Consider the following 16,632-nt stretch of genomic DNA (forward strand, 5'->3'; position numbering starts at 1 on the left):
CTGATATAAATAGTCAATAAATACTACCATTCTGTTTTCCATTTCTCCTAATTTTTTGTGTTCTTTGTTATACATTTTAAATCTAGATTATATAATGCTATCGACTGTGCTCTTTTATTTGTTAGCATTTACAAACCAAGTAGTTTGTAAAATGTTAGCATTTACAAACCAAATAGTTTGTAAAATTTCTAAAACAGAGGGTTTAATCTCATATGTTCTCTGTATCTTTAATATCTTTTTAATATACCTGAACTAGTAGCTAGAATGTCTTTAATAGATACATGACTTAATATTTTGTTGCAGTGTTTCAAACTGTGTTAGTCCCATTATTTGTACAAAATAGAAAGTAATAGGTATTTAAAAATATTTATGTAGGTTTCTTTATAGACTCTAATAACTAGATTTTTTAAATAGCAGAACCTTTGCCTTTTGTGGACTTCAGTCTTTCTATCAAATGGAGGAGATTTCTGGAGCACTCAGTGTTCCTATTTACATTAACTAATGATTGCTAAATTATTTTAAAATAGCAGGCTCTGCGATAAAACCTAAGCCTGCTGAAGATAAGGATGATAATAATGCTGATATGTATAAACGAGGCTTTTTGTACTCATTGGAATGTGCTGTATTCTTGCAGACATTTCTCTGGAAGCTATCTCCTTTCTGATATATGCAGTTCATTTACTCTACACTTTCAGTCCTAAATTTTAGTAATTGCAAAACATCTGAGGAGCATGGGGTGGGAAAAACACTCAAATGTTTATCTTTACCATATCTTTGTGTTAGTAATGTTTTTGAAAAATATCGTACCTGTTATTAAAAAAATCTGTGATTTGCAGTTTAATTCAAAGAATGCACTTAGAACTTGAAAACTAATAGTATACAATTAAAGCTTTTCTTTTCTTTTCTTTCGAATTCCAGAACAAGTTAATCTGGGTAAAATAGTGACTAATATTGATTCAGTGAGTAAAAAAATGGAGAAAGAGAAGCAACAGCACCATGCGAAGACCAGGTAATGTGTAATTGGTTAACTTATAGAAAACATACACTATTCTACTTTGCCAGTATTTGTTGACCAATTGTCATGGTTTCTCAAGTCTGTTAACACCCCATGCATGAGGCTAATTTGTCCTTCTGCTTGAGTACCTCAAAGCATATTAATTATCAAAATTTTAGTTTTCAGTTCAATTAACTTTTGAACTGGAAGATGTCTGAATAGTTAAGCAAACCATCTGGGTTTTACAGTGCATAAGCTCAAATCCAATTTGTGGCTTTCTTGAGAAAAATGCCATATTTTATGATAATATTACATAAGTTTGGTATTTTAATAATTCATCTGCAGCTATTATGGAGAAGAGTTGTTATAATTTTTCTTTTTTAATATAATAATTTAAAGTTAGTCTTTTTCTAACAGAAGGTGAGGATGATCCTACTGAGCATAGTTTGAAGGCAGGAATTTTGAGCATTGCTTCTGCTTTCCAAAGGTGTCTGGAGCTGGGTCAGTTACTTTTCTGAGTTATTCCACTAAATAACAGCATCATCTTTGGGGTAATCTTACAATTGTGTACATAATTTTTGGCCCTAAAGCTACAGATAGAACCTCTAAAGGCCCTTCAGCACATTTTGTAGGAACATTTATACTTGTAGAATGTAAATACTGCTCTGTTAAAATGTATTTTTCAGTGGCTTGTTTTGTATTAATTCATTATATAACATGGTCAGAAATGTGGGGTAATTGGCACAGCTATAAATAATAGAAATTAGAAAAAATGTTGCTGTGACTGTAAAGAATGTCCTGGATCTTCCAACATTTATCCTGCAAACTGTGCTTAGCACTACAAGTTTTACGCTCAGAAGTAACCACTTTCTTGGCTTAAAGTGTAATACGATACTGGAATTTGGAAGAGTGGAGTATATGTACAGCTTTAATACTGAGGGTTTGGTTTTATCCATGGTAAGAGAAGATACTAATTAGGAAGGAAAATAAATGATTGTATTGGAAATATACTAGTTAAAAAAAAAAATTCTTTTGCCTTTACTTAAGTTAACCTGAGACGCAGGTTGGTCTAGCAGAGTGTTACCTGCTAAAAGAGTAGTTAATATAGCAATTTAACCAAACAGTTTAGAATTTCAGCTAAACTTTAAAACTAGAAAAGCTAACTGAACTAATGTTGAAAAACTACCATTTTCAGTATATTTAGATGGGGCTGTAATCCAAGGAAAAATAGTAATAATTTAGGGAAAATTAGAGCACTCATTAATAAATCTGATCAGGTTTAATATCTTTCAGTATGTCTTTCTCAAGAGAGTTGAGTATTTCCCAAAGAATTGTTTCTTCAGCAACTGGTGAAAGATAAAGATCTCTTGACATCCTAACAATCCATGTTTAATGAAAACAAATCCTGCTTAATGAGGAAGATCAAATCCTGCTTAATGAGGAAGATCAACACCCTTTGAAACTAAGAGCAAGTAATTCAATGACAGCCTGGGGTACATAGAGACTGAACTTCAATCCACTAAGGCTGCCTTGTCTTTTTTTTTTTTCGGTACGCGGATCTCTCACTGTTGTGGCCTCTCCCGTTGCGGAGCACAGGCTCCAGACGCCCAGGCTCAGTGGCCATGGCTCAAGGGCCCAGCCGCTCACAGCATGTGGGATCGTCCCGGACCGGGGCACGAACCCACGCCCCTTGCATTGGCAGGCAAACTCTCAACCACTGCGCCACCAGGGAAGCCTTGTCTTTATTTATAGGTAACTTATGGCGGTAACTTGTTTCCTGCCACAGCAGTTGGCTTCTTTTCATAAATGTTAGAAGTGACTTAGCCATGAGGGTATAAGCAACAGAAAGGAAAATGGAATCAGTCAGGAAATCAGGTAGGGGGTTGTTAACAATGCAGGGAAGGCTTTTGGACTAATTAGCATGAACTGCCCAACTCTTTGTGAGACCCTGGAAAGGTTTCTGTTCAAGACAAATAGAACCCAGAGAGAGGAGTTGTACAGAAACGACTTTTAATTTCCTAGAAGATGCTGTGGAAAACACTAATTTTTAAGGTGACACATAATATTTTTAGGTAGACCATAAAAATATTGACCCAACAAAAGAAATTTCCTTGGAAAATACATGAAGAAATATGATGGAATCTTATAAATGTATGTTTTTTTTTTTTTCCTTTTCCCAAATTTCTCTATGTTTGACTTGCAAAGGAAAACAAAATTGAATACTTCTGCATTTTCAAGTTTAAGCTTAAGGAACTGAAGTTCTTCAATACACCTTTGAATTCTAACTTCAAAGATTAATTGTCATACATTAAATACTCTTTTTATTTCAATAATGATAAATGTGAGTGCATTCTAAATATTAATTTTCCATCAAGGAAATTTATTTATTATGCATTTATTTATTAGAGCTAATTTTTTAGTTAATAATATTTGGTACATTTGAAGGTATGACAACTGCATTTCTGTAAACGCATTCTGTATTTCAGGCAAGTGAGCCTCAACTTCTTCCCGTAGTTTTGTGATCAGTGGGAGTTTCTTATGTGTTACATAACAATTTGTATTTAGGTTATTCTGATCAATTTAATAACAGAATGAGGGTATTATAAAATAATGATAGAATTCCTCATGGCATTTCACATTTGTGTTGAAACAACTCTGGTATTTCACCTTAGTGTTTGCACAATATTTTGCTTAAGTGAACGAATTGTGGTCTACTTCTGTTAGAATCTTTCATTAATAGGGAATCATTGAAAAATGCAATTAATAGTTCTAATTTGGAGATTTAACTAATAGTTAACCAGGGACTAGTTATAAGGAAGCAAAGCAAACTACAACTATGTATGTTGATCCCATTCTTGATCATATAAATAAAATTCTAGAATTTCAAATGGAGTTTTGCAAAGCTGCCTGCATACTCAAACCTCTCATATTTTCCCTTGACAATGTGATTTTGTCATATAAGGGGTACCTCAGTTCTTTGGCCAACTGCATAAACGTGACCACATGAGTGACAGACTAATGGATCCTATAAGTCACTCATTTATTTACTATTTATTGAACACCTACTATACGCCAGATATGAAACTCAAAAGCAGACAGTCACAGACTTTCTTCATAGACCCTAGTTTTTTGATGGGTAGAATGTTTTAAAATCCTAAAAATTTATGTAACATTTCTTTAATATTTGAACTAGCAATTGCATTTCTATACCAAAATAATGACGTGTATCTTTGTGCATTTACAAAGAAATATATTCACTATATGTTATCACGTATAAAAAATAAGCTAAAAAGTTCATGTACATTTATGTACACCTAAACATAGAGAAGGTGTGGGGTATATTACACATGTTAATCATGACAAATGGAGTGAGTATAAAGTAGTAATAAGGCGCTTACTTAGTTCCTTAAATCCCACTGCCTGGATTCAAATCCTGGCTCCACCCATTTGTAGCTGGAGTAATCTGAACTATATACTATTTAACCCCTAAATCTCTTAGTCTCTTCCTTTATAAAATGAGTATAATAATAGTAAATATTCAGAGGCTTGTTGTGAGTATTAAATGTGGTAAGACACATAAAGGGCTTAGAATAGTGCTCAGCTCATAGGAAGCATTTAAGGCTTTACAATTATTATTCATGTACTAGGGTAGTGAACTAGGGGTAATTTTTATTTTCTTACTTTTGCTTATTTACATTTTCTAAAGTTGCTACATGGTGCCCGTTTTTTGATTCAGCTGACTTGGTTGAAGCTCTCCAAGTCATGATAGGAAAACATATTACTTAAAATCTCTTGCAAAACAGAAGAAATAGATATGATGCATGTTCATTTTTCTGATTTTTATTAGAATTTTTCTTTCAGAAAGCAAATGTTCCTATGTTATCCCTGCTTAGATCCAGCAAAATTTGGTACTATTTTGTCTTCATTCAATAATAAATATTTATAGAGGACCTACCATGTGCCCCTTACTCTGCAGTGAGGGTCCTGAGGATACAATAGTCATAGTCTCGGTCGATAGGAGATGAGGTTTTCTCTCCATGATTAGCATCTAATCCTGTAACATTAGTCTAGAAAGTTTGATTACTAGTAAATCACTCAAAGCTCTACCTTCATGTTTTGGAAACAGAATGGTGGACTCACTTTGTGCCTTCCCCATCATCAACCTTGGCTTGCACTTACGACACATGACCTCCTCTTCCATGGGGCTTTTGAAAGAAAATGGTGAGTCATACTGCTTAAGTGTGGTAGCAACACAGTGACTTTCATTATTTTGTATTCATTTAAAATGCAAAGTCAAACAGCTAGTATTGAACAGTCATTTCCTTTATATTTCATTTCAAATAATGTGTCACAAGATAGAGATTTCAGAAACAACTACTAATAACTAATTTTTTAGCTCCTTTATTTGAACTTTAGAGATTGGATTTTTTTTAATGTGTGTAAATATTGAAGGTTTTAGGAAATTATAAGGATAAATTCTTATAATTTTAAATGTGTCTCTATAGTTGAGTTTTTGTTGTTTTAAAAAAATATGTATTTCTTCAAAAGAAAATATAGATGACCCTCTTATGTCCCTTAAGTGTGATTGAGCAACTCTCTGGAACTTGGTGAGCTGTGTGATGACCTTGGGGGCTGTTGATTCAAAAACTATTTTGTAGTTTTCCCTCTTTTTAACTTGTTACTCATGTTCTTGAGCTTCAGGCTGTCATTAAGAGAAAACTCTTCTTGTAAGGTGGGACTTTGATTGATTTTGGAATACATTTTTGAAAATTTGCAGAATAAACTCCTCCTTGAGTTCTCAAGGCACTCTTGTTTAAAATTTCCTTTATCCATCTACAATTTTACCAGCCTTTATTTGTTTGGATTATTACAGAAGGAATTTAAACATCAACTGGAGGCTCATCAAACACATTTTTATTAATCGAACCAATATTCATCCAAACTATTACTGTTTGTGAATATAATGTCAGAATCTTGAACACATACAATAGGTCTATTTAAAATATTTGCTTCTTATATTTGTCCATAGCTTAAATTCTTTTAAGGCTTGATCAGGTAATTTGAAGCCCCAGGGTAGTAGAATAATGTGTGGGTCTCAGTTGAGTCTAGCATTAAGTATGTATGTGAAGAGGTAAGTGCTGTCAAAAATTCCTCATATGGCACAGGGTCCGGTGGTGAAATAGTTTTAATAGATAACAGTCTTAAAATCTGATAACCCTAGGGACTTCCCTGGTGGTCCAGTGGTAAAGAATCTGCCTTCCAATGCAGGGGACACGAGTTTGGTCCCTGGTTGGGGAACTAAGATCCCACATGCTGCAGGGCGACTAAGCCCGCGCGCCACAACTACTGAGCTCTTGTGCCTCAACTAGAGAGCCTGCGTGCTGCAAACTACAGAACCCACACGCTCTGGAGCCTGTGTGCCACAACTAGAGAGAGAAAACCACACACTGAAACTAGAGAGAAGCCCGCCCGCTGCAACGAAGAGCCCACACGCCTCAACGAAATTCCTGCGTGCCACAACTAAGACCCGACGTAGCAAAATAAATAAATAAATAAATAAGATAAACAAATAAAATATAAAAAAAAAAACCAACCCAATGACCCTGAAAACTGATGTTTACAGCCCTTAACTACGACATAGTCAAAGTTCTACTAATTGTGTGACATTTAGAGTTTATTCAGGATCATCCTAAGGGTTGATAAAAGCCTCTATTTTCAAATACCATCCACCTCAGGTAAATCACATGTGTCTTTCCCTTGTGGAGGAGCCTGTTAGCCCATTGAAGTGTTTGGTAATTCTCATGGCTTTAGTTTGAAAGTAGATATGTGAGTCTTCTTTCTCTGTATATGTGGAGCTTACTATACAGGAGCTTGACCACTGTTCGTTTAGTGCTAAAGATAAGATAGAAGACCTTTCTTCTAAAATATTTGTTGAGAGAATCCCAGTTACTAGCTATAGATTATTGTGAAATTGTGAGTGTAAGGCTGGCACCTACATGATATGTTTTGAGATTTGCTAAAGGTTCTATCTGTGCAAAAATGTTCTGCTGAAATATCTGAAATATTTACTAATAGAACTATAGCTTCATGAAAGCTAAAGAATTCATATACTTATCACAGTGACTGCCACATATTGGGCATTAATAAACATTTGTTAAATGAATGTATGAATGAATGAAGATAAATTAATAGGAGAAGCCACTCAAATGGAATATACTTCTGTATGTATCTATGTGTCTGTTTCTATACAGTAAGCTAAAACTTGATAACTGATAAAAGAAAAAAGAATTTGGGAAAATAAAATACAATAATAACAGCAGTGAATATAAACATGCAAAAGAATAACACTGGACACTATCTTTTTATAGTTCTTGTTTATGCTGATTTTATGTAGACTGCTCAGATACCATAAAAATAAGTAAAATGTTACGCAGTGTACTTTACATGATTTAAAACCAAATTGTTGGGCAGATTATTAGTTTTATGATGTAAGTCTCTCAATACTCATAAACCTCATGGGAAATTTAAAGTTAAACAGGCTAAAAGTATAAAAAATGGCGGTAAAAATCATTATTTCCAAATGCTACAGGGTAGCTATTCTTTTTTCCTTAAAATGAAAGGTATTTTTAATCAAGTAAGAATGGGAATTTCATCACTGCTTTGTTGTATGTGAGGTTTTTGTTTTATTTTGTTTGGTTTTAAGATAAATTGCTCTTTTATAATTGCAACATTTTTAAAAATAAGGGCAGAAATATCTGAGGGCCTGTGGCCAGAAACTTATTTTATGTAAGCTACTAGTAAAATGTGAAAAATGTTGATTTTCTTTTTGAATAACCTAGGTGTGGTCCTGGCTTTGTGTCTTGGGTGAAGAAATAATGAATATATTTTTTATGCGTGCTAATTTTTTAGTGCATTTTAAGACTAGAGTCTAAAAATTTGTACAACAAAGCCTTTTATCCACATATTATTGTAACTGTTTAGTAAGTTACAGCTTCACTGAATGTCTGAAACAGCCACTGAGGTCTGTTTAACAACAGAATGTTGCTTAAATTGTGAGAGAATATAGATCTTGTGGTTTTCTCTGGGGTGTATGGTAATTTACTGGGTTCTTAAAGTTGCCCAGTTTTTTTTTAGGATAAATAAATTATTCTTATTAAAGGAAAAAGGAGAGGAAATTAAAACATAGGAATTAAGACAAAGTCATGATTTCTATCCATTTGACATATAGTATATAATAATAATATATTTATAATATTATATATGTAAATGTATGTACCTTATACTGCTTGAAGCCTTGCCTTTTAAAGCAGTATAGCACAGTGATTAAGAGTGAAGGCACTGGAGTTATTGTAGTTACTCTAATGAGGTTAGAATTCTGACCCTGCCAGTTTCTAGCTGGGAAACCCCATTCAAGTTAATCACTCTGTGAATCAATTTCCTCATTGGTTAAATTGGGAATAATAACAATACCTACCTAAAGTTTTTTTGATAATGCTTGTGAAGTATATATCATACATCCTAGTGCTTAATAAATTGAGCTGTAATTCTTAGCTACAGTTCCCTTGATATACATAGTAAAGCATGATACACTTGAAAGGGCTTTGACCCTGTCCTAAAGGACGTATTACTAGAAGCACAAGACACACCTCATTACAACTTTGCCTTACACTATCTAAGCACTGAACTCAGGAAGTGAGGTTTATGGTTATTGTATAAACACAATCATGGCAGCCTTTCCTGGATTCAACTATTTTTGCCATTGTCATTGTTTGCATCCTATTCTAGACCTTGACTCTGCCTGTTTGCCCTCCTATTTCAGTGAATTTGGAAGGTCATTCTTAAAATTATTCCTCAAGCACCCCTTTCACTGGTGATTCTTCTCCCCATCTTTATGATTCTAATGGAATAGGCCCATGGTAGAAACTCTTTAACAGACTTTATCAAAGAGAGTTCTAGGAAGGTGGCCATGTGTCAAAGAAGCCCACGTTGCTCTCCATAAGAACCAGTTCTCTGTGTGGCCTGATGCAGACCCTTTCAGTTCTCTGTCATCCTCAAGGAAAGAATGAAACTGCCCTCAGTGAAAGGGATGAAAGGTTAGAAAATGTCCTTTTCCTGTATGGCTGCTTCTCAGATATTAAAACCTCTCTACATAATCATTGGCAGGAGAGAAGAGGACCAATCCCCCCAGACTCTGCTCTTGGCAAGATTTCTTACCTCTCCCTACTTGCTAGGTTCACAGCCTTGAGACCCTCAGGATGAATCTTATTAAATATGTCCTTTAACTCTGTCTATATTAGTCTCCACAAGACACCAAGGACTTCCAGGTCAACTCTTATCATCAAAACCCCACTATCTATATAATTCTGTATGTCTTTCTTCTCTGAGTTTATCCCTCACCCTTCCCACCTCTGAAACTTGTTTACTGTTATCCTTGAACTGCTAGCCAGTAGCCAGCAAAAATCCTGAATCCTTAACCTCTTCTAAGTGTTCCTTTCACCTTCTTGGTCTAGTTGAAACCTGTGCTCTGTCCCCAACCCTCAGGACATTTATTTCTCTGCTGCTCTCTTAAGAGGTGATGGTCTTCTCTCTCTCTCATGCTTCATGTCTCTGGGACTGGAGATGGTGAGGTGATCTCCTTATTCCTCATGATGTTTCTAGACCATTCTCCCTCCCTCTTCACTAAATCTCCCAGCTTTGAATATCATGTCATCAAATGATATCCTTCATTACCTCTCCTTCCTACTGTAATCTGTTGATTTGTATCCATTCTCTCATATCCTAAAGAATTTAGCCCTTGGATCCTTGTAACTTTTACTAGCTCTAGTCTTGTAATAACTCTTTGTGATTTTGGTATCCAAATAAATGAGCTCTGTAACTCATTGGCTTCTTGATTCCTTGAGCTCTTCTCCTCCAATGAGTTTGGTGCCTTTCATACTATATACACACATGTATATATATATATATATATATATATACACACACATATACATATATATGTGTGTGTGTGTATATATATATATATTCTCTGAAAGTTATGGCCTAGAGACCTTTGAAATAGTTCCAAAATCTCATTTTGAAGAGCACTACCAGTCAACCAGACTACCTTCTAAACTCCAACATTTTTTTTTAACTCCCACTGGGTGTCTGGGGGCCCCCAATGTTCATAGGCCTGGAGATTAATTTTTGAATTTTTTCTTGAGCTATACTCATTCTCTTGGTAATTTTATCTAATCCATAGCTTTAACTACCATTTATATGCAGATGACTCAAATTTATATCTCCAGCCTGGTCATTCTCCTCAATTCCAGCTCACATTCAAATGCTTAATCAACATTTCTGCCTGGCTTTTTATTAGGCATTTCGAACTTAACATGTCTGACTCAGGAACTTTGTACATGTTGTTTTCTGCCTGGAAAGCTCTTTACCTTAGACGTCACAGCATCACTCCATTACCAATTCTGGGCTTTGTTCAGATGCCTTCAGATCAGTGAAGCCATCCCTGACCAGCCTATTATAGTAGCAGCTGTACCCCCCACCCAGCCCCATTTACCAATCCTGCTTTATTTTGATCTCTAACATTTAAGTCCTCAGGACATATTGCCTACTTACTTATCTGGTTTTGTCTTCTCCTGCTATAATGTAATCTCCATGAATGCAGATAGTTTTGACTGATTAATTCATTAATAAATCCCTTGGACCCAGAATCATTCCTGGAACATAGGAAGTGCTCACTATATTTTGTTGGATGAATGAAGATAACTGCTATTTTATTTTCTAAAAGAGTGGTAAAAATTTTCATGTTTATTTTTTCTATTCAATGAGGAAAGTTATCTAATTTATCAGAATAAATATTTTCACCAATGGAGCTCAAATATGTTTTTGTCATTTTGAATAAAAAAATTACAGCTAGAAAAAATACAGCTCTGTGTATGTGTGTGTGTGTGTGTGTGTGTGTGTGTGTGTGTGTGTGTGTGTGTGCGCATGCATGTTTCTGAGCATATCGTGAACAACCATGTAAGGAAAGACTTCTGGGTACAGGACACCTAAAATTGCTAGTTAAATATTAAAAAAATAACTTTAGTAACCTGGCTGAACTGCCAGGAAAGGACAAAAATAATAAAAGCAGAAAATATAAGAAAGCCTGATTCCATAGGGGTTTAATGTTCCTTAGAGTAATTTGTTTTTTAGGGCTTATACTTATTCCTGGTGGCCTAGAACTTTCCTAGTTTAAAAAAAAAAAAACTGGCATCACTTTTCTCTGTCTTCCTGTCTGTCTATCTATCTATCTACGTATCTATCAGCATTTATTGTACATGCATGTATTTGTTGTCTGGCCTCAGGTATTTAGAATTAGATTAATAGAAATTATTGTTTCATGATGCATTATCATCACTTGTCCATGAATTGCCCTCTTTAATTTATTTTTTGTATTATTTAGTATTATCATGAACACAAATAAAATCATCCCTCAGCCCCAAAACTATAATATTGACAGAAACTGTCATCTACTGTGCCTCTTGCAAATTCTATCCCTTTGCTTCCACCCCAGATTTGGAGGAATTCTGTTACATTCTTGGTACTAATCCTTTGTTAATTATATTGTGGCTAGTCTTTTCACTTTATTTAAGGTGTCTTTGATAAACAAATAATACTGATTCAAATACAGTAAAATTTAGCAAAAATCTTATCCTCTCCGGGATAATAAAAGGGCTATGAAGCAATTTAGATTTGCTCTTCCTCCGTTTTGAATTTCTTACTATCATTTTCCATTATTTCAATTTTCTCTTTTTTTAAACTTTAACCCCACAAGCCATGCCATAATTATTATTAATTATTAAAGAAATGTTTATTTAGATATACCTGCCTGCAGGTAGATTAAGAATTGAGAAAAACAAATTTTTAGAATGAAATACAGATGGACATGAAATATCCTTCCTTTTATTTAGGCCTTCTTAGAACTGTCTCAATAATATTTTATAATATTCTGCATTTTTAAAAAAGATTTATTTCTATGCATTTGATGTTTTTGATGCTATTTTAAATGGTGTCTAAAATTTTATTTTATCCCCACCCCCTTTTCTGGAATATAGAAACCCAGCTGATCTTTTTTGCACAGACCTTATATCTTTATGGCTTTTATAAATTAACTTACTACTTCTAGTAGTTTATCTGGTGTATATGTTGCTCATTTTAGACTTTCTATATACACAATCATGTTGTCCATGAATGATGATAGTTTTTGTTCTTTCCTTCCTATTCTAGAGCTTTTATTTATTTTTTCTTACCTTATTGTGGTAGTGAACACTTCCTACACTATGTAAAATAGAAGCGGTGAGAAGCTTTCTTGTCTTATTTCCTATCTCAGAAGGAATTATTATATATGTTAGCATTAAGTATAATGTATTGTGTTTGTTATAGACTCTCCTTCTTATACTAAAAAGTTCCTAGGTTGCTAAGAGTTTATCATGAATCGATGTTGTACTTTATCAAATGATTTTCTCTTTACTCTTAAGATGATTGTATGATTTCTCTCATTTGTTCTTTTTTTTTAAATAAATTTATTTATTTTATTTATTTATTTTTGGCTGCATTGGATCTTCGTTGCTGCGTGCAGGCTTTCTCTAGTTGCGGTGAGCAGGGGCTACTCTTTGTTGCGGTGTGTCGGCTTCTCATTGTGGTGGCTTCTCTTGTTGCAGAGCACAGGCTCTAGGCCTGCGGGCTTCAGTAGTTGTGGTACACGTGCTCAGTAGTTGTGGCTCACGGGCTCTAGAGTGCAGGCTCAGTAGTGGCGCACGGGCTTAGCTGCTCTGCAGCATGTGGGATCTTACTGGACCAGGGCTCGAACCCGTGTCCGCTGCACTGGCAGGAAAATTCTTAACCACTGCACCACCAGGGAAACCCCTCATTTGTTCTTTTAATGTAGTGAATTATACTCATTGGTTTTCAGATGTTAAACTAATCTTCAACCCTGGAATAAACCTAATATGAATTCAATTTGCTAATATTCTTTTGAGGGTTTTTTCTTTTTACTGAAGAGAGAAATAACCTGTAATTTTGCTTGTTTTCATCTTCTTTCAGTTTTAGTAAGTTATGTTTATAATGATATTCTAAATTGTCAAAAGTATTGCCATAAAATTGTCCACAGTAACGTTTGTACTGATGTCTTCTTTTTAATTTTTGATATTAATTATTTAGGCGCTCTCTCTCTCTCTCTCCCCCCACCTCCCTCTCCTCCTCCCTCCCCCTCTTCCTTCCTCCTGTTTCTCTTTGGTCAGTTTTGCTAAAGTCAGTCAACTTTATTGTTTTCTTTTTTATTTAAACCAAATTTTTAGCTTTGTCAAATTTCTCTATAGTACACTGCTGTCTATTTCATGAATTTCTATTAATTGCTATATTTTCCTGATCTTCATGCTGTGGTCATCTCTGACTGAGCACCTTGAGACCCTAATATTTGTTATTTGGTTTTACTTCAGCATTTACTCATAACAATGAACACTTTCTAAATTCTGTTATATATAGTATTGTTATATAATAAGTGTGATGCAGTCTTCTCTCAGTAAAATGGATGAGTTTTTTGAGGACATCAGTCCTTCTTTAAAAATAGCCGATAGAAAGTGGAAGACACATGAGATCTCAAAAAATGTTTTATAAATAGTCCTCGTTCCCCTGTGAAGATCGCTTAAAATGAAACCCTCACAATTAGACTCATATTAAGATCAATAGCAAATTTTTAGTTTTTATTTCTTTTTGTTATAAAAATACATATAATCATACTAAAGAACATTTGGAGAAAAGAAAAAACTTGTCCATTAGTGCCACCACCCTCTCCATGATTAACAACTTGGTTTATTTCCTTCCAATTTTGTTCCCTTTGCATCTTTTTAAAACCTAGTGGCTATACAAATTTTGATTTTTTTTCTAATTAAGTCTAATAATTTCCTTTCATTAATTGGATATAAATGTCCATTTCATTTCTTCCCAGTGATTGTAAGAGAATTCTCCTCCACGTCCCCGGGTAGCAAACTGTCCAGCTTCTTCACCTGCCTGCCCCTTCAGGGCTTACTCAGTGTACTAGTTAGCTTGGGCTGCCACAACAAAATACTATGCACTCGGTGGCTTAAACAACAGACGTATTTTCTCACAGTTCCAGAGGCTGGAGGTCTGAGATCAGGGTGCCAGCATGATTGGGTTCTAATGGGAGCTCTCTTCCTGACTTGCAGCCTTGTAGCTGTTTTCTCACCTGGCCTTTCCTCAAACCATACATTCAAAGAGAGAGAAGTCTCTGGTCTTCTCCTATCCACTAATCCCATCATGAGGTCTGCATACTTATGATCTTATCTAAACCTAATTATCTCCCAAAGATGCCGTGTCCGAATACCGTCTCATTGGTGGGCAGGGCTTCAACGCATAACGTTTTGTGGGGACACAGTTCAGTTCATGGCATTCAGTATCAGAGGAGGAAAAGACATGTTCTTTGTTCCTGCCTTCTGACACTGTGTGAAGGCAGCTGAAGGAAGAAAGGGAGGGAGCGAGGGAGGGAGTCTCAACCCATTTCAGAAGTGGAAAATAGATTTTTTAAAGTAACAAAATCGAAGATAGTAAAATTTCTAAATAGATTGTTTTATGCAAGTTTCCACCATATCATAACAGGTGGCGTGGGAGGTAGTTGATGCTTGTCTTGTGTACATTTATTTATTTATTTTATTGAAGTATAGTTAATTCACAATGTTGCATTAGTTTCAAGTGATTCAGTTATACAAATATATATATATATATATATATATATATATATATATATATATATATACACACACATATATTCTTTGTCAGATTCTTTTTCATTATAGGTTATTATAAGATATTGAATGTAGTTCCCTGTGCTACACAGTAGGTCCTTGTTGTTTACCTATTTTATATATAGTCCTGTGTGTATGTTAATCCCAAACCCCTAATTTATACCCCCCCCACCCCACTATCCCCTTTGGTAACCACAAGTTTTTCTAAGAGAGTCGCCTTGTGTACATTTAGACTGTTGATAGTTGCCCTTTTAATTCTATCCTTACCTATCTCCCCAAATTCTACTGTAATCATTAAGTACCTTCTCATAAATATTTTCTTTTATTAGTGCAATTTCAGTTATTATTTTATACCAAGGTGATTATAAAAGTGATTTGAAAAAGTGAAATTTAAGATATTTAAAATATTTTTATTATTTTTGCCACAATGCCTACTCAAAATATTAACTGAAGGATAGGTGTTTATAATAAAATAATAGAACAACTTTCTTTTTAATATAATAATATACTAGTAATAAGTTTCTTTTTATATGTTGTCTCCTTGATTCTGATGGGATTTTCAGGCATGGCCAGTCTGACTTTTCTCTTCTTTCAGGTGAAGAAACTAAATATCAGGAAGCTTGCAGCTAGCTCAAGTCTCACCAGTATCAGGCTTCTGATTCTCAGTTCTTGTTCCATTTTATTGTTTTGCTTTATAAATGTTCATATTGTCTTATATGTAGCAATGAATATTTTGCTCTATAAATCTAAAATTAGGATATTTTAAAGCTGTATTTCAAGGCAGAACAGAATGATTCAATATACAATGAGCTTATAAAATGACTGTTTTGTGGTACATTTAATGTTATGGACTGAAAGCTCGTGTAAATTTGTGTGATTTTTGCATCAGTTTTAGTCCATCTGATCCCATACAGTCTAAATTTTGTTTCTTACTACTCTACATACTTTTTTAAATTGCATTTTCAGTCAGTCTTAAAAGTTCATCAGTGATGTTACTGCATCTGCCTTTATATTGAATTATAAATTGGCTTGTATTGCTTTTTCAGTATGTAACAATATAATAGGAAAGATAGCTGTCTTGTATGATGCCCCACTGCTCATGTTAACAGACATTTCATAAAAGCACAAGTGTTTTATTGTCTGAAAACGCAACTTGCCTCATCTTTTTTAGGAAAATGTGAAAAATATTTTTAATGTACCAAATTCTAAACAACCAAAAATTTTCATGCTGGGAGAATGCATGCTATGATATTAAAAGTGTTCAGGAAATCTCTAAGAGATACTTGTGGGGTGTAAAAACTGTTTTCAATCCATTACAAGCATGCTTGTGTCTTGAATCCAGGTATTTCTCTGTTCACCATACACTCTGTCAGGAAAAGAAGAACAAATACGCTTTAGCTAATTTTAGGCCAATTAAAAAAATCTCAAGAGAGATGGGATATATAGTCAATAAATATTGATGGTGGGAGGAAGATGTATTCCACAGTGAATTTCATATATTTCTTATTCAAACAATCTCAAAATATAGTTGATTCAAATATGAAATTTCTTATTCAAAATAATCTTGAGCTATAACCTATAATTTTAAAATTACATATAGGCAATTCATTTATATATCCTGAAGTAAGATTGAGAGAATATCTTTTGACCAGTGATGTACAGTCGAAATAAAATTTGAGAAACACTTATAACTTACAGTTTTCTAGTAGCCACATTAAACAAGTAAAGAGAAGCAACTGAAAGAAATTTTAAACACACTTTTTATTTAACCTAAAGCATATATACAAAATTTATCATTTCAATATGTAATCAGTATGAAAAATTATTAACATATTTAACATC

At 34.2% G+C, this 16,632-nt stretch overlaps 1 protein-coding gene across 1 annotated transcript in view; it reads left to right on the top strand.

Moving 5' to 3' along the window:
- Positions 1-16,632, top strand: part of IQCM (IQ motif containing M) — a 361,372-nt gene that overhangs the window by 59,404 nt on the left and 285,336 nt on the right. Inside the window, 1 exon segment of the mRNA XM_032632005.1 lies at positions 919-1,009. Within this exon segment, the coding sequence (XP_032487896.1) occupies positions 919-1,009 (91 nt within the window).

Source organism: Phocoena sinus, chromosome 5 (genome assembly GCF_008692025.1).
Source record: "Phocoena sinus isolate mPhoSin1 chromosome 5, mPhoSin1.pri, whole genome shotgun sequence".
Lineage (NCBI taxonomy): Eukaryota > Metazoa > Chordata > Mammalia > Artiodactyla > Phocoenidae > Phocoena > Phocoena sinus.